The sequence below is a fragment of the Anabas testudineus genome, chromosome 24 (genome assembly GCF_900324465.2).
Source record: "Anabas testudineus chromosome 24, fAnaTes1.2, whole genome shotgun sequence".
NCBI classification, from domain to species: domain Eukaryota; kingdom Metazoa; phylum Chordata; class Actinopteri; order Anabantiformes; family Anabantidae; genus Anabas; species Anabas testudineus.
The window spans coordinates 3,776,505-3,797,918 of record NC_046632.1 but is presented as its reverse complement, the minus strand read 5'-3'; the positions used below and the strand labels follow the sequence as shown (position 1 = coordinate 3,797,918).

At 41.7% G+C, this 21,414-nt stretch overlaps 1 protein-coding gene across 3 annotated transcripts; it reads right to left on the bottom strand.

Annotated features, from left to right (window-relative positions):
* Positions 1-9: 9 nt before the first annotated feature.
* Positions 10-18,943, bottom strand: hmbox1b (homeobox containing 1 b). 3 transcript variants are annotated; one of them, XM_026341292.1, is made up of 10 exons: positions 18,745-18,943; positions 16,039-16,725; positions 12,450-12,535; positions 10,439-10,549; positions 8,053-8,206; positions 7,701-7,783; positions 6,216-6,311; positions 5,584-5,678; positions 4,709-4,792; positions 10-4,004 (listed from the first exon to the last, which is right to left on the bottom strand). In XM_026341292.1, exons 2-10 carry the CDS (start codon positions 16,716-16,718, stop codon positions 3,861-3,863), a joined length of 1,533 nt encoding a protein of 510 aa, XP_026197077.1. In that variant the 5' UTR covers positions 16,719-16,725; positions 18,745-18,943; the 3' UTR covers positions 10-3,860. The 3 variants fall into 3 exon arrangements, with proteins under 3 accessions (XP_026197077.1, XP_026197079.1, XP_026197078.1); XM_026341294.1 differs by having other exon boundaries at positions 5,584-5,675; XM_026341293.1 differs by having other exon boundaries at positions 16,039-16,722.
* Positions 18,944-21,414: the final 2,471 nt, after the last annotated feature.

Below are 21,414 nucleotides of genomic sequence, written 5' to 3'. Positions count from 1 at the left end.
AGGAAGAAATCTCATTGATATAGCTTTATTCTCTTGTACATTATATATATATAGATATTTATATCATACTAAAATAAACACAAGTTAAAAAATGAACAAAGAAACTGTACAAAAAAATGTATATATACTACATCTTAATTACAGAACAGTCTACTGTCCAAAAAAGGCACTAAAGTCTGAAATGGGCAACACAGTAATTCTGAAAATAAGTAGATTTAAGATTGAAACAACAGCATTCAGTCCTCTTTTTCTGAGCTATACTGGGATGAAGTGCGATGGTGTTTCATTGGGGACACAGAAAGACGTGTGGACATGTTGACCCTGACACACCACGGGAGGACACCCCTTCAGAGTAAGCACTACTACCTGTTTGTCTAGTTTTCTGATGGAAAAAACACTGATTCTTTATATCACATGATCATTTCTGTCGAGCTTGAACACTCGCATTAAAATAGTGCAGGAGTAGAACTTGTACTTACTAACTGGGCGATGGCATCTCTCAAACGCAAAGGCAATTCATCAAAGTGTCTTATTACACTGAGAGAATAATCTCTAAATGCAATCGATTCCTTCCACGCGCCACTTGTTTCTCTTTCACATACAGTGTTCTAGCATGAGCACAGAAAGTCACACCAGGCTCCACAGGAACTATCCTTCAAATAGAAAATAAGGTGTGAATGTTAATTTGAGGATTGAGTTCATTAAACTAGTTTTTAGATAAAAAACACATTTTAACACGTGTTTGGTCAGTGACTTGTGTGACTCCATCCATACTAGCCCTACGATTACCTTATGATTCAAATTTGATTACATGGTCAGTGGCCAAACATCCAGTGAGGTAGCACCTTAGTTCTATTATCTGTAGTTCCTTTACAGTTCAAGATAAATAATGTAATTGGAGTTGAGCGGCTGCTGACGGGCTGAGTGCTTGTGTTTCCAAGAAGGAGGTCGGTGTTAAAATGCTAAATTTCACTATGGAGTTTGGTGTGACATTATTGTAAGAAGAGAACAACACATACCAGGGCTTGGATTTACCATGATATGGTATGTGAAACAGTTTGTCACACCAGCCCCGTACTAGCATATTAGCCGTTTTCCATTTTTGCGCTTAGTCAGTGATACTTAAATTTCATAAGGTGCATCATCGTTTGTCTTTCACAACACAGCTTACTACCTTAGACACAAACAGGGGCGGGACACTGTTGTTCAAATAAGGGATGACAAGAAGAAAAAGAAAAACACACACACAAAAAAAAAAAACAACACATTGAAATGATAATAGAAAAATAGATATGAGAAATTAAAAAGCATGATTAATTTAACAATAACAGCATGTTTCCATTTTAAAACATGTCATTCTTTTTTGTACATTACCATAAAAAATGAGTATAAATACATATTGTTTTCATCTTTCAACCATTTCGTTTTGAAACACAGGTCCTAGTACTGAGTCGCTGTATTGTAGCTTTGCACGTACTGAAGCAGTAGAGTTACATAGAGCTTTTCTAGACCACAGCCCCGGACTGGGAGCTCTTCTATTCGCAGGATCCAGAAACCACATGATTTGATCCATCACCTGTGTTTTTCCTGCTTCCTGTTCCTGACTACGGCTTTGCTGTATATTGTTGCAATTCTCCAAAACCATCACTAAGGCAAAGGTCCCTTTAAAGGAATAGTTTGACATTTAGACAAATTGGCTTTATCGCTTTTTCTGTCCAAATTTACACGAGAGGATCAACAGTACACTAGATATGAAGCTAAAGCTAAGAGCCTCGTAGTCTAGCTTAGTTCAGAGATTGGAAGCAGAATGAAAAGTAGGTCACTTTATATCCTGTATGTTTAGAGTCCATACACAGATGACATAAACGATAACATGTTATTCAGTGAGGTTTGGACAGTACCAGACTTTTCTCTGCCAAACTAACGCTAACTCCTGTTCAGAGTCACACACGAATGGTAGAAATCTTCTCTTCTTACCTAACGTTTGGCAAAAAAAAGGGAACAGACAAAATCATCTTCCTCACCCTGAAGGCCAAAGTTGAAGATATGAGTCTTAGACTGACGAAGCGCTAATACTTGACAGATCTATAGGATACCTTTCAGGAACACAACACTTATCTCTGCTACAGACGCTACAGTGATCTTCAGTCAAAGATGGATTTGGAAATGTTCCACCCAAGGCGAAAGAAAAGTGGAAAATGATTTCCAATTTCAGCACTTACAGTGTGTTTGTTTCGGATTCCCTTCAAAGTGGTACTTTGACCTTTGAGCACACACAAATGTAATAAAAGCAAAAAGTGCCTCAGAAATTCTTCGGATACTCTGAACCAGCTCCAGTGTGGGTTGAATCTAATTTGATGCCGCTGATATTAAAAAAAGATCTTCTGAAAGCACATTCAAAGAGGCAGCATCACAGAACAAGTAGTAAATAGCTTAGGGGTGCTTTATCATTATGTGTTTGGCTGCTAATACCGATCTCCACTGACACGGGCCTGCTGCAGTGTGGAGCTCACAGGCTTCAGAGGCTTCACTCAACACGAGAGGAAGAAATAAAAAAACACTTTTAGTAGAAATCGCTTTGGATGAATGTGAACACCACTGTTAGATAGGTCTTAGCTTAGCTTAGCCTCTTAGCGTTTCACTCCAAGCATCTTTTCCTTTGGCATGGATGACATTTAAAACACAGCACAGTTCCCCTTATTAGATAGCTTAAGTTTGCTTGATTATCACATTGACCCTAAATTGATTCACATACTGTAGCTCGAGTACTCTCGAGTAACAAACAGAGGTGTTACTGGGAAGCTAAATACCAAGGCAAAATGATTGTACAGCCAGTCACCATTTGGGATAAAAACACAGAAGGAAATGCAAGTGAAAGAACTGCTGGATAATAACCTTAACATGAATTCTGCTGTTTCCTCGTCATGAAAGAAAATCAGCGACCCGTTAGCTGACTTTTTTTCGAGGCTTCATCCAACATCAGCTCTACTGTAGGAAAACACCAATCCATTCCACTGAGGAATGATAACTACAGAGGGTGAAGACAGTGAGTGGACAGTTATGTCTGCCAATATTATCCATTCTGGCTGCATCATTGTCAGAGAGGGAGAGAAGGAACCTCTCTCTATCCATCTTCCCCGAGGCGATGCTGAGGCTGCTTTCCCGATGAATTGCACAATGAAGAGGGTGAACGTTGGAGGTGTAGCTGGGTAGCTCACCATGAGGTTGAGTGTGACTGAGAACCATAAGAACCATATATATTTATATATGTGTTATATATACAGTACACGTAATTTTTCTGAGGTTGGCGTTGAGGTGAGATAGACTGAGGATCGGCTCAGACGACCAGGCTGGAGAGGGAGGGAGACGGGGAGTAAGGTCGAGGAGAACAAAGAGAAGAGGTATCCTGTGAGGAGAGAGTGTACTGGAGGAAGAGAGGGGTGTTCCTAGGAGACGCCATCCCAGACAGGAGCCACCGTTTTTCGGGGGTTTAAAGACCTGGATTGCATCCCTTTCGTCTTTCCAGAGAACATTTTCACAGAGATCAGAGGACGTATAGCGACACCCCCCCCCCCCCCAAGCCCACCCCCAGCTCTGTCAATATATTGGGTCGAGTGGGGGTGGTGGGGAATTACTGTTTACATGGACGTTGTGGGACGAGAGGAGTAGAGGAGGGAAGCCGAGAGAGAAGGAACAGTTGGCAGATTCACAAGTTTTACTAATAAGTAGAATTATTTTGGTGTCTCTTTTTTTTCAGCCCCCACCTATTTCCCACCTTTTTTTTACTCCTCCTTTGCTTCCCCCCCCACCGACTCTGTCGTTTCTCTCGTCTGCTTCCTCCGTCCCAGTTCCTGTGCGGTTCATTCATCCTCCAGGGACTCCGTCTTGATGTCGCTGGGGACCCCTCCAGTTCGAGACAGGGCAAGGATGGTGTGGTTGACGGCAGCCATCTCCACAGCCAGAGAGATGGGGTCCTGGTGCTCGCTGTGTGCTGCGCTGTCATCCTGAGTTGGGGAGCGATTCAGAGGAAAATGACTTATTACTTGGAACAGCACTGTTATTTACAAATGTGAGTGTGTATCATACCTCACGATGGAGGTAAAGTTTGTGACAACAGAGCTCAACAGAGCAAAGAACAAAAGCTCCAAAAATCCACTTTTCAAATGATTCCTAAAGACCAAAACACTAAACGGTGACGTTCACAGTTTGTCTGTAAATAAGGGATTAAATACTGTGATCCTGAAGGTACTGCAGATCCAAATAGTAAATCAAGTGCACAATATGCTGCAGCGATGGGTTTTAACTTTGAAAGCTAATTATTATGGATGCTAAATACATGGGAAACATTTTCAAACTGAGGTCACAGGAGGCAGAAGAGGAGTGAGCGCTGACACCAAACCTCAAATCATCTTCTTAGTGATGTGACATCTGATTACTGTTCACTGAAAGCAACTTAAAGATATGCAATCAGACAAGTATTGTGGGGAAGCCCCCCCCCTTCTTTTTAAACAAACATCTGATTTAGCTGCATGTTTCTCTTGGCCTCATTTTGGATCTGCCGCAGACACAAACATACTGTAGACAGCCACACAGCTGATTAGCTGCTGCTCCTACAGCACCCACATACAATCTGTGCTTTGCATTAAAGTCACCAATTCAATTCCCAGTGTGCAGTGTTCTTGTGGAAACCGTTTGTGTGTCGGGGTACCTGTGTTGGTGAGGTGGGCTCCAGTCGGTAAAGGCCAAACGGTCGGCTGAGAGGTCTCTTGTCAAAATAGGGGAGGTCACAGGCCTGGAGGGATTTCAACAAACAGGATTACTCACTGCTGCTTGACACATTATATACCCAGAACTCTGGGTTCATCAGTCAGTAGCTGCACTTCTTGACTTTGACAGTGCGGTTTGCATATTGTGCAATCAGGAACAAAGATAGACGGCTCAAACTGAACACAATCTTCATCTGTAGGTTTCTACATTAATACGGAGCGCTGCTACTTTCCAAAGCCCCGGCTTAGTTTCCACTGGTTACAGGAGAAAAAAAAGAAAAGAAAAGAAAAGAGAGCAAGCTTTTGTTAATTAATGCGCCTGGAGCAGCGGTTCCTCATAAAACTAAAGAACTTTATGTGCTTTCTGTGTTTGCAGAAAGATATTTTCAGGGTTTATCTGAAGGAAACAGCAGCTGAAATGTTCTTTGTCCTTTTGTGTGAATTTGTGAACATTAATGTGCCAAGTGAGGGAGGTCACGAGGTTCAAATCCAAACAAACACAACAAGCTGCTGATTTCAATTATGCAATGAAAGACGTGTACAATGCGTGATCACATCAGACTAATGCCTGGATTACTGATTCTCTGTGCCAGAACAGAGAGGTTTTTTTTTTGCCAATAGGGTGGAAGTGAATGGTTGGCGACAGGCTGATCCGTAAAAACGAATAATAATAAAGGAATAATACGAATGAATAAATAAAAAGGAGGCACAAATACTGTATAAGAGACAGTGATGTCTTTTTGTCTTCCCTCAGACCGACCACGTGGAACATCAATCTGGTTTTATGTGTCTGCTGGGATCCTCAATCACTCCCTACCTGCTCTGAGAAGTCGTTCCCATCGATGTCGTCGCTGTTGGAGTGTCCCCCTGGACTCTGGACGTCTATCCCATGACTCTCCAGGATTGTGGCTTCTTGGAGGAAGAGGATGGATTATTAGATTTACGATGGATCGCTAACATCCCTCATTACACATCGTAGTGAATCGAGTCCCACGCAGGGAGTTCAGGGAGCAATGAACTACAAATACAGATATCTATATAGTGTATGTATATATGTTTTGCAAGTTAGAGTGCAAGACATTTGGAACGAGGTGGCTGCTGTTACAAATGATCACACATTAGCACAGAGTTTGACCAAATGATGGTGAATGTCTCTAAGGAGCCCATGGGTACTGAGTAATGGAGGCTGTACTGTACAAATCTAATTGGCATCTGGGTTAATGCAAGGAACTAGAGGATGTTTTTAATTTCACAGCAGTTATGGGGACACTTCGCCAGGGGTCACTACAGATATAGGGTGACTGATTAACAATCATCAGCCTAATTATAGAGATGGGATTGAATTAATGTAGCGCTGTTCAGTGCATAGTGCATAAAATGTCAGAACTGCTGTAATTAACTATGACATGGCCATGCTAAAACAAAGAGACGTCATCAGAGTTACATTACCAATGTTGGCCCGTCTCTTGATCTCCTTGCGACGGTTGGCGAACCAGTTGTAAACTTTTAGGGAGGTGACTCTCTCCAGATCAGACAGCTTCTTCCCTGAAACAAATCACATCGCGATCTCTTCCAGTGTCACAATGATAATGACTTGTCTGATTTATTCTGTTTCCAGTCTGTTCGGCCTATTTCATTTTAAGACCTTTTTCCCTGTTATCTGCTTCCTCCAGCTGTGAATCTCACTTTTATTTGTGCTTCTATAAACATGACTGCTTCATAACTGATGCTGGTTAAAGAACTGCTGTAAAGAATGATTGCGGTGTATAAGCAGTAGATCACACAACAGATGCTACGCAGATGTTTGGTTTGTAAAATTCTGATTAAGTTAGGTAAATGTGGGCATTTTTCCTAAATAATTAATCATTATTATTATTGACTTATCAATTCATTAAGCTTTGTAACATGTATGTAGATCACATCAAATGTAAATGTGTTTATACACTGCCTGTCCAAAAACTCACCACCTGGATTTAACTAAGCAAATAGGTGAAAGCCTCCCACTGGATAATCATTGATTATTTTTCAGTTGGCAACAAGTTATTTCACCCTAACTGATGCAGGAAGTAGCTTCTCATTTCTTAAACAATCATGTAGAAGACACATCCTGTGGTTGTGGAAAAGATGTTAATATGTTTCAGAAGAGTCAAATTATTGACATGAAACAAGCAAAGAAAAGGAGATTGATGAAACTACTAAAATGAGTCCAGATTTACCCTGTTCCAGAGTGATGGGCGCATCAGGGTAAGAAGAGAGGCGGATGAAGTGATACACCCATCATGCCTAGTGCCTACTGTACAAGCTTGTGGGGGCAATGCTATGATCTGGGGTTGCTGCAGTTGGTCAGGTCTAGGTTCAGCAACATTATGTACCCAAAGAATGAGGTCAGCTGACTACCTGAATATACTGAATGATGAGGTTATTACATCAATGGATTTTTTCTTCCCTGATAGCATGGGCATATTTTAAGATGACAATGCCAGGATTCATTGGGCTCAAATTGTGAAAGAGTGGTTCAGGGAGCATGACACATCAATTTCACACATGGACTGACCACCACAGAGTCCAGACCTTAAGACTTTGCACAGTGGTTCAACTCTCCCATCATCAACAGAAGCTCTTAGAGGAAAATTTATGCAACTCTGGACGGTAATAAATGTTGTGACATTGCAGAAGCTTAATGAAATGATGCCACAGTGAATGCGTGCTGTAATTAAAGCGAAAGGCGGACCAATGGAATATTAGAGTGTGTGACATTTTTTGGACGGGCAGTAAATGTATATATATTAGAAAGATAACTGGCTGGCACAGTGTTCTAAAGGTTGTGTCAATGCAGACGTTTTCCATGGCAGAGGTCAGAATATCTTTATAATCAACAGTAGAACCATGTTTTCTTTCAGTGTGGTCCACACATTCCCGGTTGCCGTGATTTACCTGGTTTCTGAATAACAGCATTGCAGGCATTTGCTATCTCCTCCCGCTTGGCCTCGTCTGGATACTGGTTGTCGTTGAAGTAGCTATAAATAGAAGAGTCACACTGATTAAATTAATTTCACTACACAAGGACGGTGTCAACAAACCTGAGTTACTGCTGTTTGTTTTCTATGTGGTACAACCGAGAAGCCAATATTCAGAGTGTGCAGTATGAAAAGAGTCACAGGCTCTGTTTCCTCATTGTCCAGCTGTGTTTCTAGGACAGGCTGCAATTCCATGTGGAAATAACAGACAAGTTATGAAACATACATCTACTTTAATCTGCTTTTCTTCCTCCTGTGCTGCTGCTTACCTCTCCATCACGGCCAGGCACTCTTTCCTCCAAGTAAAGCGACTCCCCCGACGCAGCCGGAAGGTGCCGGGGGCAGTGGCAAGAGGGGGTGGGGTTTGCCTCCACTCCATCTCCTCCAAAGGCAGCGGGGCCGGCCGCATGTTGAGGGTGGCACCTGAGGCGGGAAGCAGCAGAATAAGACGGGTAAGACACAAGTGAAGACCAGAACATCTGTCAGGAAGCATCAAACCATAATCAGTCTGAAGGAGTCTGCAGGTGTGTTTGTGGCTTGGAAGCACAAAACGGTGCCAGTAAAAAATGTGACAAGCTGAGTGCTGCACACAACAGCCAGATAGCCCACCCCTCCTGAAAATATATGTGAGAATGCGCGTCGCCTTTTGCAAATCTCACAATATATTGTGATTAGAAAGTCGGCTGAATAGTGCTGACAAAGACTGTGCCTCTTCATCTCAAATCACGACCACAGCACAAAAGAAAACCACACAAAAAGACAGAGGAACTGGCCACGTAACAGCTACAAGCCTGGATATATTAGGAGGTCAGCAGCTCACCCACAGTGTCATAACCTAATCTGACACGGACATTGTCAACAAGGCCCTACTGGTTCCCGCTGCAAACGTTCAGATTATATGGGGCATCACTTTTCTCTGCAGCAGTGATGGAGACGTGTGTGTTGTGCTAGGCAGTGCTAGGCTGGGCTGGGCTGAGCCAGGTTCAGTATGGCCATAAATAGCACAGAGCAGTTTCCAGTGCTGACGGTGTTGGCAGGGCTCCACCGAGGAACATGCCGCAGAGAACGAGGCGTGGGATGTCTGCTGCCTGGCTATAGGTTGATACAGCATGCACACGTCTATGTACACACATTTATGCACAGCGGGATCCGAAGCCAGCAGGAGACATTTTTCATGTGCCTATAACCCACAATTAGAGATCTGTAATAAAAAAACATGCATGTAATTGAAAGTGGTGATGTTTAGTCATTCGTTGCACTTTCCAAGCAATGACTGCTTCAAGTCTGCGATTTGTCGGGTCGTCCGTTGCTAGGGATCTTTTCTGATGATGCTCTGTCAGTGCTGGATTTTTTAGCCTTCTTTAGCTCATGCTTGTTTTGGGAGCTAGTGCCTTAGGTTAGTCTCTTCAGCATAATAAAAAAATCTGTCTAAGAAATTATTTGGATCTCAGGCAGTTCTTTCTCTCCATCATACTTTGTTTTTGGTAGCCATCACATACGTTAGTCATTTCCAGAGCTCTGGTTGATGTTTTAATTACTTCTTGACAAACAGTAACCTGACCATCCTGTCTTGTGGATAACCAGTTTGCAGCTCCTGGGTTTCTGTTCATGAAAGTCATCTGCACACAGTGGTTATTAACAAATCCACACCTGACTTCCTGATCTGCTGGACAGGTATTTGGTGATTTTTCTTTCAGAGAATTCTTCTTTCATCAGCTTTGGGGGTCTTCTTTGTAATCAGTAAGCTCACCATTGTGTCTTGAATTGTTGATAATCAATGTGATCACCAGTGAGCACAAGCCCACAGTATTCTTTCTCTAAAATCATTCAGAAGGCAATTAAAACAACATGTTATGTTAGATCTATTCTATGTACATTTATACAGGCCTTCACACTTTTATAACAAAATTAATTCAGAGTGTAATATCTGAAACTCAGACTCATGCTAAATGGCTATATGAATGCCTATACTGTATATTACTGCAGTTTATGGCTAGCAGGACTTTAATTTGCCACTATTAGTTTATACAACTTAACTGTGATAAATGGGTGATTTCCCTGAGTGCTGCTCTCTTGGCGTTACAGTACTTCATATCCCCTTGTTGGAGGTGTACATTAATGATTTTCCTTACACTAGAATAGCACTCAGAGTCATCTCTTACAAACTGCTGCTGTTACAGTCTGACCTTCCTCTGTCTCAGCCAGGCTCCAATTCATTTCAGAAGTCAAGATACATATTGCTAACCTACACAATATCATATGAATTTAAGAAAACTTCCTTAAGGTATTACTTCCCACTGCACCACATATACCACAAGACTACTTCTACTTATCTAATTAACTGTCTAAGAGGAACCTGCAGGCAGCAGAGTGTTTACCTATCAGACTTCCTTTCTTCCGAGCTTCCTCCCTGCTGTGTTTGTTCATACAAACTCTACTGCTATCTTTATTACCAGGCTTCAAACTTAGCTTTTCCTGTTTTGTTCAGCCATAGCTGAATTCTTGGTAGTCACTGCGTACCTCACTGTCCTGGAAAGGGGATTCCTTTCTGATGTCTTTTCAACTCCTATACAAGTTAACCTGACCAAAACATACATAATTCAGACAAAAGTCAATATAGTCAAGAGTGAGCAGTGAGATGGGTACCAGATGTACCTGGTGTGGTTTTCTCCAGAGTGTACCAGCGGTAGAAGGCCCTCTTTTTCTGCTCACTCAGGTCAGAGCCATGCTGCAGCAGCCAATGGGAGATCCTGCTCTGGCTGATGCCTGGAAGGCAGCCAAACATCGAATTACAACAGTGTTTCGCATCAAGCCACAGCACAATTTGTAGACAACCCTTAGAAAAAGTCAAGGCAGAAAGAGGGGAATACTAGAGAGGGGAAAGTGTTGCCTCTGTTTTTAGCCCTGACTTTATTCTCTCTCTAATTGCTTGTCTGTCACACAAACTGTAGCCACAGAACTACTGCTGAGAATTGGGCTGGTTTAAAAGGTTCATACCACTATTTTTGCACTAATGTCACATCAATTAAAATAGTGAAGACATTGACAGTAAACACATTTTCACGCTGCATTATGGGTTACTAGGAGATGGACAGAGAGAGAGAGTTTTTTTTTTTACCTATAAAAAAATATGCAAAAACTGTGCTTAGAACTACAATAAACAATCAAAGCAAAATGTGTGTTTATGCATACTTGATATTCACAGTTGTGTTCGCACTCTTGTCAGGTAATAGCGTTACTGCACGCAACCAAAAGGTACTGTTCGAACTTAAAGAGAAATTGCCCACAAAGTAACAACCACCAATGTTTATCTATTTAGTCAGTTAAACATCAGCATTTCATACAGTCAGAGAAATAATAAGTGTGAATCCTGGCTATAGGACAGTAATAACATCCTATTGCATCACACAGTACATGTATTGCACAGCTCTGCTCTGTACAGAAGTAGAGGAAGTTATAGAAGCATCTGGTTTATAAGAAGTTAAGCCAACGTATCTAATAGAAACGAGTCACGCTGCTTCGCTGCTGCTCCCCTCATTTCCATCACTGTTTCCTTTGTCCACTGCAGTTTGTTTTGTAGGCAGCTTATTTTAAGTCAGCACTCAGTTTGTTAAAGTTTACAGCCTGCAGTGATGCTAGTCTGCATTCTGTACAATAATGCAAGTAAAAAAAAGAAGAAGTAAGATTTAAGTTGGTATTATCAACTGATGATTTTAATGAACACCACAGCAACATTTAGGGGGAATGGTAACCCTTCTTATACAGTCCCCTAATTACTAATTTACCAAGTAAATGTATAGAAACTTTACTTTACTCAGTATGTAAAGTAAAACTGTACTCTAAAAGATAGCTTTGTTTGTTTTTCATGTAATTACCAGACTCTTAACCTGTGCGTCTGGTTATACCTTCTTTTTTCTATGCAATAAATGTTTTATTCTGTAGTTTAGAAAGAAGAATTCTTGGGTAACTACAACTGTAGCTTCAACTGATCAGTAACTCAAAACAAATTTGCGCTGGACACCCCCTTCCCTTGCTGTTTATGGAAATTCCTTTGAAACAACATCATGAAGGGACGTCTGGTTGTAACAAGGCGATAGTCTCGCCAGAACGTGCTCCAAAGCTAGAACGCTGCATTTTTGTTACATCTATTCCAGTGAGGTTCAGTACTAATGTTAGCATCTATCTTTGTTTAGTATATGTATGTTCATTATTATATTCAACTTCATCATAAAGACAATGTGCGCATTCACAGCAATTTCCACAACTGAAATAAGTTGATATATGTTGAATATTTAACTTCTAAGGCCAGTTCAGTCCTCAGTGAATGGGCTTAATTTCAACAGCTTGCTGCTTTAATTAAACTATGAGCATGCCACATGCGCCATGAAGAAGGCGGGGCTAATTTACAGACTGTAGAAAAGAAAAGAAAACCCAGTATTAACAAATGGTCTGTCTGTAGCAGATAGATTTTAATTGCTACAGCTCCTCACACTATGCACTGCCAATTTACACAACCTTTATCAGACAATGTGTGAAATCTTTAACAAAACATGCATTTAAATTGAGTAAGGACTTTTAACAATCAATACAGATGACAGACAAAATGATAGAAGGTTTACAAATGAATGACATTGTTCAATATAATGTATATATGCCTGCTACTAACCAGTAACTTGTGCCACTACTGCCTGAGAAATCCTCCTGTTTCCCAGGAACGCTTTGATCTCTTCTTTCACCATGCTGCTGTCCCTCCTGCAAACACACAGCACAAAAATACCATTTAATACACTGTCAGCAGCTAAATTTAGCAGCAATGCTTTATTTTACAGAAGCAAACATACAAAGAACAGCGTGATTTTTATACATAACGACTGCCATCAACAACATTTTCTTCTTTATTTAACTATTTACATCAATTTACACATGTTCAGTTCTGATGCGAGTTGCTGTATGATAATTTATCCGGCATTAGCGGCCAGCACTGAAAATATTGTTGTATTGTTGTTGATGCTGCGCTCCTATACATAAGACTCACACAAGCTGCGTGGTTACAATAACTGATACTTTTTAAAGTCACATAATCAAATCTGAGTTCTTGTATTGTGCCAATTCATTGGAAAACTACAAAACCAGGGCTCCATTTTAATTTAAGCTGCATTTTGGCAGCATTGTCAGGGTATTGTTATTTTGTTTTTATGGCTCCCACATAATCAGCGTTGCATTTCAGATGAACACAAAGCCTGTGAGTCTATAAATTAAAGTGAACTGAGCCCCAATCCAGTCATTCGCTTTTTCTAGATGTATTTGGTGGACGTTTCCACTATTTCAGTGCTCAGCTGGGAAAAAATGAAACATGCACAGACTTGCAGGAGTGGAGGGTGGTGAGTGAACATGTGCAGTCACAGTGTACCCACCCTGCTTTCTGGCTTTGAGCCCAATCTCATCCCCTATACATACACAGTAACACACACGTATACACACATCAAGAAGCTTATGACTGTCTTGGTTTAATTCCTCATCCTGGTGCAGATTGTGAACACCTGCCAAAAGTGTAAACTGATTGGTGCACTTACCCATAATAACAGTGCATTTTTTTACAGGAAGGCATCTCCAGTGGGTGCCTTCCCCCACCCAACTTTAACAGCCCTGCTGCTCAAACTATACGATCACAGCATGCTTTGAACCACTGTTTCCCAGACTTACACAGTCAAAAAGGAGAACGCATCAAAGTCCTGAGCGCTCTGTTAGCATATTTCTGAAATGAAAATGCGTCACGACTCTTGACATCCAGCATCAATATCCTCCACACCAACCTCTTGCGGTGCAGCTAAAATTAGAGTTAAAAAACGCTGCTTGTATCGACACCAGCGAATCAATGTAGCACAAGCTGCTGTACAAGACTGAGGAAGAGAGGAGGGAGGAGCAGGAGGGGGGGATGTGGTAGATGCCAACTCAAAGGCCAAACCCCTGCAGAGATGGAAATGTGCACTTAAAAGTGAGAAAAATCAGAAGGGCACTGTGGGATTGTTGACAAGCTGAAGTCTTGTGTCACACCCCCACACATTCAACGCTTAGCGAGACACAGGAGAGTCCTGCAGGCGGAGAGGACGAGGGGCTTTTGAACGCTACTTAACTTCTTGGGCTGTCTAAAGAGTACGTAATTTAATGCAGAGGCAGCGTGAATGAGCAACGGGACAGCTAGTGCGGTGCTAAGGATCGAGTCTGAGCTCTAAATGACTATTCTTACTCTGACTGTTCAAACAGGGCAGCTGGAAGGCAGCAGGAGCCCACAGCTTTAGAAGAAGAGGGCTGGTGTGTAATGTAAGAAGAAGAGAGGAGGTGGCTAACACAGTGACAGTGATAGATTAAGAGCACTGAAGCTGTCAGAGTAATAGGTCTACTGACTGACATGATTTTAAAACTAATGTTATTTGATGTTACTGTATGTATTTCTATGTAATGCTTCCAGAGGTGAATAACTGAAAGGCTTTTCTTCCTTATTTCTTAGGAAATGTACCTTGAACCCTGAAGGCTTTCCACCATGTCAAACAGAATACTTCCGGATATATGCATCAACACATTTGATGATGCTTTGTCTCAATGAGAACACTTTTATGGCTGTCTCCATTACATGGTGTAACATGCCGTACAAGACAATGTCTTAATAACAACTGTTAAATGGTGCTGCCTTTCTTGTGTCTTCTTCATTTGTCTATCTGTGCATTTTTAGGTGATTTATATTGTTTATTGTCTGTGCATTAAAATAAATGAAACAACAAATGTTATTTGCTGTTAGTTAATAAACTCAGTGAATTGCAGGAAGGGCTAAATCCTGTTCTTCTGTGAAGTGGAGCTAAAAACAATCATTTCATTTAAATTGTAGTAAATCAACAGGAAGGTAATTAGCAAATATTATTTGCACTGTTTCACTTAGTCACCAAGTCATTCTTCCATGCATAAATGCCAGTAATTTACTGGTTCCAGCTTTTCCACTGAGGTTTTCCCTATGTGGTGAGATGGTAATTGAGAATATCTGCGTTTGTTGGTTTGACAAAAGAAATTGTAAGGATTACAAATTAAATTTCAAATTGCCTTTTCACTATTTTTTGTGATTTGATAGATCAATCAGTTAATCCAATAAAGGGTGCTGGCATGATTGTCCAACTTATTTATGCTCTAGTTTGGGGTTGCTCGTCCTTTAAATGTTAGTCAACCTGTTCCACCAGAAGACATCATAACCTGAACTTAAAAAACTCCTCCGTCCATCTTGTCACCTGGGGGGGATTTCTGTTAGGAGCAGAGGGATTATGCAATATACAAACCCAGAAAGCTAAATCAGAAGTTGCCCTATTAAGAAAATAATCTGTGGATGTACCAACAGTGTCAAGAAGCTGAACCATTAGTGTAAAGTAGTTTGGGTGCTTGCTGTATGTCTAAAGGGTCAGCTTGATAATTATCTAGAGGGTCTCACTGTAGATTGACCTGTTCTGAGTTATACACATGGCCTGGATCCTTCAATGAAGTCTGACTGAGATAGAAAAATTAATCAAATCCTGGTGAAAAAAATGTTTAGACAAATTCAGACAAACTAAATTCAGCAGATAAACTAAAGATGTCTGCTCATGAAGTTTATGTGAGCTGATCATGAGCTTCAGAACAAAATGGACCTTTTGGTGAGATGTTTTCTAATCTATTTCCAAGCTCAAAGATTACCAGTAAACCTCAGTTTTTAATGGTGGTATATGTATGTATGCATATACATTGTAAGTATATGGATGTCTAAGTATGTATGTTACGACTAACAGAGACAAACCGTGACTACAACCAAGTAGCCACAGGAGCACTCAATTTATACAAAATAAAAATGCATCAGATAGAAAAGACAAATGAAAGCCTTTTAGAAGTACTTTTAGTGCTTTCTGGTGTTCTTTACACAAGAACACTTTGGGAAATAACCATTGAAAATGTAAATATAGCGGAGATGGACATTTATTCATTCATTCACTGTTCATTTACTTTTGCAACGATAGTCCATTAAGTCTCAACATGATATGACCTAAATGAATGAAGCACTTTACACTGGCAAAACGCAGCTATGAAACTATAATATCTCCCAATCATGCAATAACACTATACCTATATCTCTATACTATTAATGTTGTCCAGCTCTACAAGCACCAAAGTCAAGCTGGACATGAAGCTCAAAGTGAAAAGTTACTGACACAAACTTTTAGAGTTGTTCTGATACTACTGACCTCATCAGCTCCTCCACCTTATCGTCAATGTCCAGATCTTCTTCCGTAGCTTCAAAACCGAAGGCTCGTGCTGCAGCTGCACTGTTCACTGGATATCGTGGAGGAGAAAGCTTCCCATTGGGTGTAGCAGCTAGGCTATCGCGCCCATTCTGTGACAGCGCCACCAGAGAGACAGGTGATGGCAAGATAGCAGAAGGCGGTGGTGGCCCTGGAGGCGGGGAGGTGTCATAACTGTTGCTGGGAGATGGTGACAGCCCCCCGCCACTGCCAAACTGTGTCTGCGTGGCGGTGGAGATTCTGGAGGTTGTGGAAGAGGCAGCGGCTGCTGAGTGATCACCAGTGCTTCCTTCGCCGCTGTTGATGGCGCTGTTGTTGCCGTTGCATGACACGGAAGAGGTGGTGGTTGCAGAGGCAGTGTTGTTATTGTTGAATGATGTGGTAGTTGTATTAGAGGCAGAGTTGTTGGTGCAGCTGTTTGCCCCGCCTACTCCGTAGGGGGACGAGGAGGAGGAGGAAGAAGAGGTGCGACGGCCAAACTTGTCGCCATGCTCCCGGTCCAGCCGGTCCAGAGTGTCAAGAGCGTGCAAGATCTCTTGCTTGGTCATGCCGGAGCGACGCAGCCGCTGCAGCAGATCTATCTGCTCAATAGTGAAGCGCGGCTCCTCGCTGAACTCAGACATCCTGCTGCTGGATGAGAGACAAGACAAGTTATGAGACAGAGAAGGAATAAGAGGAGGGGATAGGAAACAGGAAATGCTGGGGGAAGTTAAGGGAAGAAAAGTGGATGTTCAAGATCTGGAGGGGGAAAAGGATGAGAAACACAGCTAGATAAAAGAAAGCAAGGAGCAAAGTCAGGCAGAAATTAGACATGAAGGGATGGTGGAGCCAAGGAGTAAAAGATGGGAAAGGAGGAGTGAGGTAAAGAGGCAGAGAGGGAGAGTTTGAGGGTTAATGTAAAAAGAGAAGGATGAGAAAAGAGGAACAACTGCAAGAAGAATATAAAGAGGCAGCAGATAAGAAAAGGAAGACAAGAGCGAGAGACAGAAGTGTGAAAGAAAAAGGGAGGGAGGGGCAGGGTATAAAAATCAGCTATTTTTGGGAACCAGCAGGCAACACACGCAGAGAGCCAGAGTCACCTTGACAGCTGATGCTATCTTAACATTCTGACTGCCGTTCTTTAAGAGCTACAATATATCCCCGGCTCTGCACACCACCCACGCTGTATGTTTTTCATAAGCAATTTGCTGCGCTCAAAATCAATGCAACTGGAATCAGACTGCGGCAGATTTTCCATCTTCTATGCACGCCTGACCTATGCTGATAGGATAAATGGTTTAAAAGGGGTCACTGGCATTTTTCTACATCTGTGTTAGTCTGAAATGTGCAGGGGACAAAAAAGAAAACAAAATGACTGGAGAGTGCTTGCAGTGTTTTAAAGTTATTGTGAAGGAAATTAATATCACTATGGGTAATATACGCCTTTACAGGTCTCTAACACCGGGATTAAAAGAGGAAGAACAACTGCCAGCATTTCACACTGTTACAGGAAAGTCACACAGCACAGATATACGTTATTTCTACACACAGACTGGCTTACTTGGGTTAACTTGTCTCTTACATTGTTATTACACATTCACATGACTGCTACTAAAGACCTAAATAATTAACAAACAGTTATGAAGCAAAACCTGTCACATGCCAGAGGGATGAGCCACACGTTCAATTTAAACTACACAAACCAGGATACAATGCTGATTTCGTATTCTATGTGTTCATACCGTGTGCTGAATGCATGGGTAAGGAATCATTATCCAGCCTGTTTAAGTATTTACCAAGTTAACTATTCACTTTGGTGTATGCAGGTTGAACTGGTTGAAACAGTCAGTGGATGGAAATTCATATCCAACCCCTCATTAATGAATGTCCCACTGCAGCTCACATGTCACAGGCTGGACAGGTGTGTAGGAAGGAGAGAGAAACAGAGTTTATACTTCTCAAAAAGCAAAGAGCAAACTTCCCTTTTTGTCCAAACACTTGATAAGAGTCCAGACAAGTTTAGAAACTAAAAAAAAAAAAAACTGTTTCAACGTCGCTTTGTTCATCATGCAACCAAAAGCTGACGGGCTTTGTTTTTCTTAGCCTTAAATGTGACTTGCAATGCATCACATAATCCCCGTGCAAACCAAAGTCCCGGCAGTGTAGTTTTCTATATCGCCCCGGTCCTAAAACTGACCACAGATCCTGGTCTCTATTTCCCCCCATGTGTTTTTGTTTTGCTGAGGGGGGGCCTGCAGTGGAGAGCACAAATCTGCCGCTCGTTTGCGCTGCGGGGGTAAGCCACCAGCGATGCCAGCTTTCACGCCCTTTGCCCAAAAGCTAACGGTAGCAAATGTATGTCTGGCAGACGGACAGAAATACTATAACGTTGAAAAAAAACAAACAGTTCTCGACACTCTAACCCAAGTCTTTTTTCAGAGCCGCTGCCGCTGAATTTCTACTGACAACAGCGCATTGCCATCACCGAGGACGGCTAACAACTTAACACGGTGCTATTTCGGTTGCACCGGGGTTGTGGAATGATTAGCATAACATGCTAGCCCTGCCAACGCTGACACTAGCTGACGTTAGCCGCCGTCGCTGGCTAGCGAGCGTTTGATATTAATAACATCACTTTCAGTGTAGTAGATAGCTAAGTACATGACTTACCTCGCTTCAAATCGTCCACTTAACCATTTAACTTTGCAACTTGAGCAGAGACCCGCTGTGTCTTCCACTGCAGTCGAACAATGAAGCAATTTGATAACTGTGCCCTGTCCGACCGTTTTCCAAGGATTTCTAATCAGAGGCGAATTATTTGCCTCTCTGCTTTGTCTGTCTGACAACAGCCATATTGACAACTAACACCTCCGAGGGGCTCCGAGGGAACTGTAGTCTTACTCCGGCGAAGTCCCCTACCACGCGGCGACGTTCCGTACGTTAAGAACTACAAATCCCTGGAACAAGGGAGGGGCGGGGGAGCTGATGGCTCACCGATCTACAGTTGTCACAGGAGGCGATGCAGTTTTTAATGTGGCCACAGCGGCTGCTGCTGCTGCTGCTGCTGCTGCCGCTGCTGCTGCTGCTGCTGCCGCTGCCGCTGCCGCTGCTGCTGCTGCCGCTGCCGCTGCTGCTGCTGCTGCTGCTGCTGCTGCTGCTGGAGTGAATCCTGCGAGAAGTGTCCGGCTCAAAGGCCACTTGTGCAGGCTCCAACTTACTACATCAAAAGTTAGAGGTCACATGTGAAACGTCATTGTAATTGCAAACTTGTTCAGTTTCAAGTCTAATTACATCTATGTAATAAAGTGTTTTTTCCAAGCTATGTTAAAAAATGAAGGGATGCTTCATTTTTAACATAATGGGAGTACATACTACTTGAATTGGTGGTGCATTAATCAATCCAGTGGGAGGAATTAGAGACCATCCAGGGAAACAGCTTTGGTAAAAGCACACTACTAATTTATGTGCCATGATGACCCTGCTTCGCCTGGGGGGATCGATAATCACTAATCCCATAATATAAATTGTACACTATACATGTACGCATGTAGAACGATTCCTAATGTAAGAAACTGAAAATGAGTTATTGATTTGAACACGGCTGAAGATGAAATGATTGAGATTACATTAAAACTTCCACACAGGCCGATTTCCATATTTCAGTTCTCAATGTTTCTGATGTGCAGGGGGGCGAGCTGTTTACGTAGCTGGTTTAGGAAGAAGCAGGTCAGCAATAAGGAGAAATTAAAAGCACTTTCATTCTGGAGGGGAAATGGATCCAGGTGGCCTGCTTGGCATACACATCAATTACACATTTCCAATGAAAAACACAGCTCATTTAAGTTAACCATTAATATTTTCTCGCTGTACTTCTGCTTCAGTTCAGCGTGCACCTGCTCTGCTTCTGCAGCGTTGTTGCACTCATACTCTTTATATCATTTTCTGTTCACTCCAGAAACTGGTAACACTTTATAGCCTATTTTTGTTACTTAACTATACAGTTATTGGACAAGGGAATAGGACGAATGATAATCTTATCTGTAAATTAATGCATAGCTTGATCCTGAGGCCACGCTGGAAAAAAAAATCAGAGCAGAGCAACACAAATGACAAGTGATCTGCTCTCGTTTAGCAACAAAGAGCTTTTGAACAAGACAGTTAAATCTAATCTGCCACAGTGGAGGTGTTAAGTAGCCAGATGCATTTTAAACCATTTGTGATGCACAATAGGACATGACTAACATAAATGCTGTAAAAGAAGGTGTCTGTGACCCAGCAGTCATGAATAATGCATAATGGTGCTCATAAGGTGCTTAAAATGCCGTATCTCCAGCTGACTATATAAGACACTATAGCGTTTGGAACAGCACAGATTTTGTAGATGAGGTGTGAATGCTGCTGTGCAGCGCCTGTGCCATGTACTGTACAGCCTGCTGCTCAGAGTGCCCCCATGTGACACGTACTTTAACAGTTAAATCTTCATGAGATGTTACATTCACAAGAATGAGATGGACATACACACTGAAAACATGAATCCTCCGACCAGCACGGACGCATCAAGACGTGTTATTGTAGTTGCTTGTTGCAGTGTTATAACACATCCTCCAACATAAAACCCTTTCTTTAACTGATTCGAGTCATTTGTAATTCATCGGCCTGTTTCTGTGATTTCCTGACTTTACCCGTGAGGAAATAAAAGTAAAGTAATTTATTTTTGTCTGAAGAAAAAACAACAAAAAAAAATAAATAACAGCCACATTTATAAATGTCAAGGTGTTGCTCCTAGCACTACATGCTCCAAAATAAAACTAGGTTGCTAGATTTGGGAAAGTGGAGTAAATATCAGTTGTAAAGATGCTTCACATTGTCAGTAACCTTTATGATGATTTTCTGCAGTAATATGGAGCTGATTTTATACCATGCTTTAATCCAATCACCATCATTTGAATAACTTCACACACAGGGAATCAGTCATGTCTTATAATTATATTGGATTTTGTTTTATTGCTGTGATCCTGATAAATAATAATAATAGTAGGCTCACTAAAGTTATGTGGGAAGTATGATATTTGTTTTATGATATGTAGTGCAGTATACCTGAGGAGTAGTAGGAAATACTCAAAGTAGAAACACCTCAAAAGCAGCAACACAGTGCTTACTTAAATGTATTTAGAGAGACACACTGCTAATAAACTCACGATACAATGATTGCAACAATATAAAAATACATCTCCCTAGGCTACAAGGAGACAGCAGGCTGCAGTGCAATGCTTCCTCCTAGTGTCCTTCGATGCTTCCTACACTTTCCCAGAAACCTCCTAATGGCTTTCGAGTGCAAAC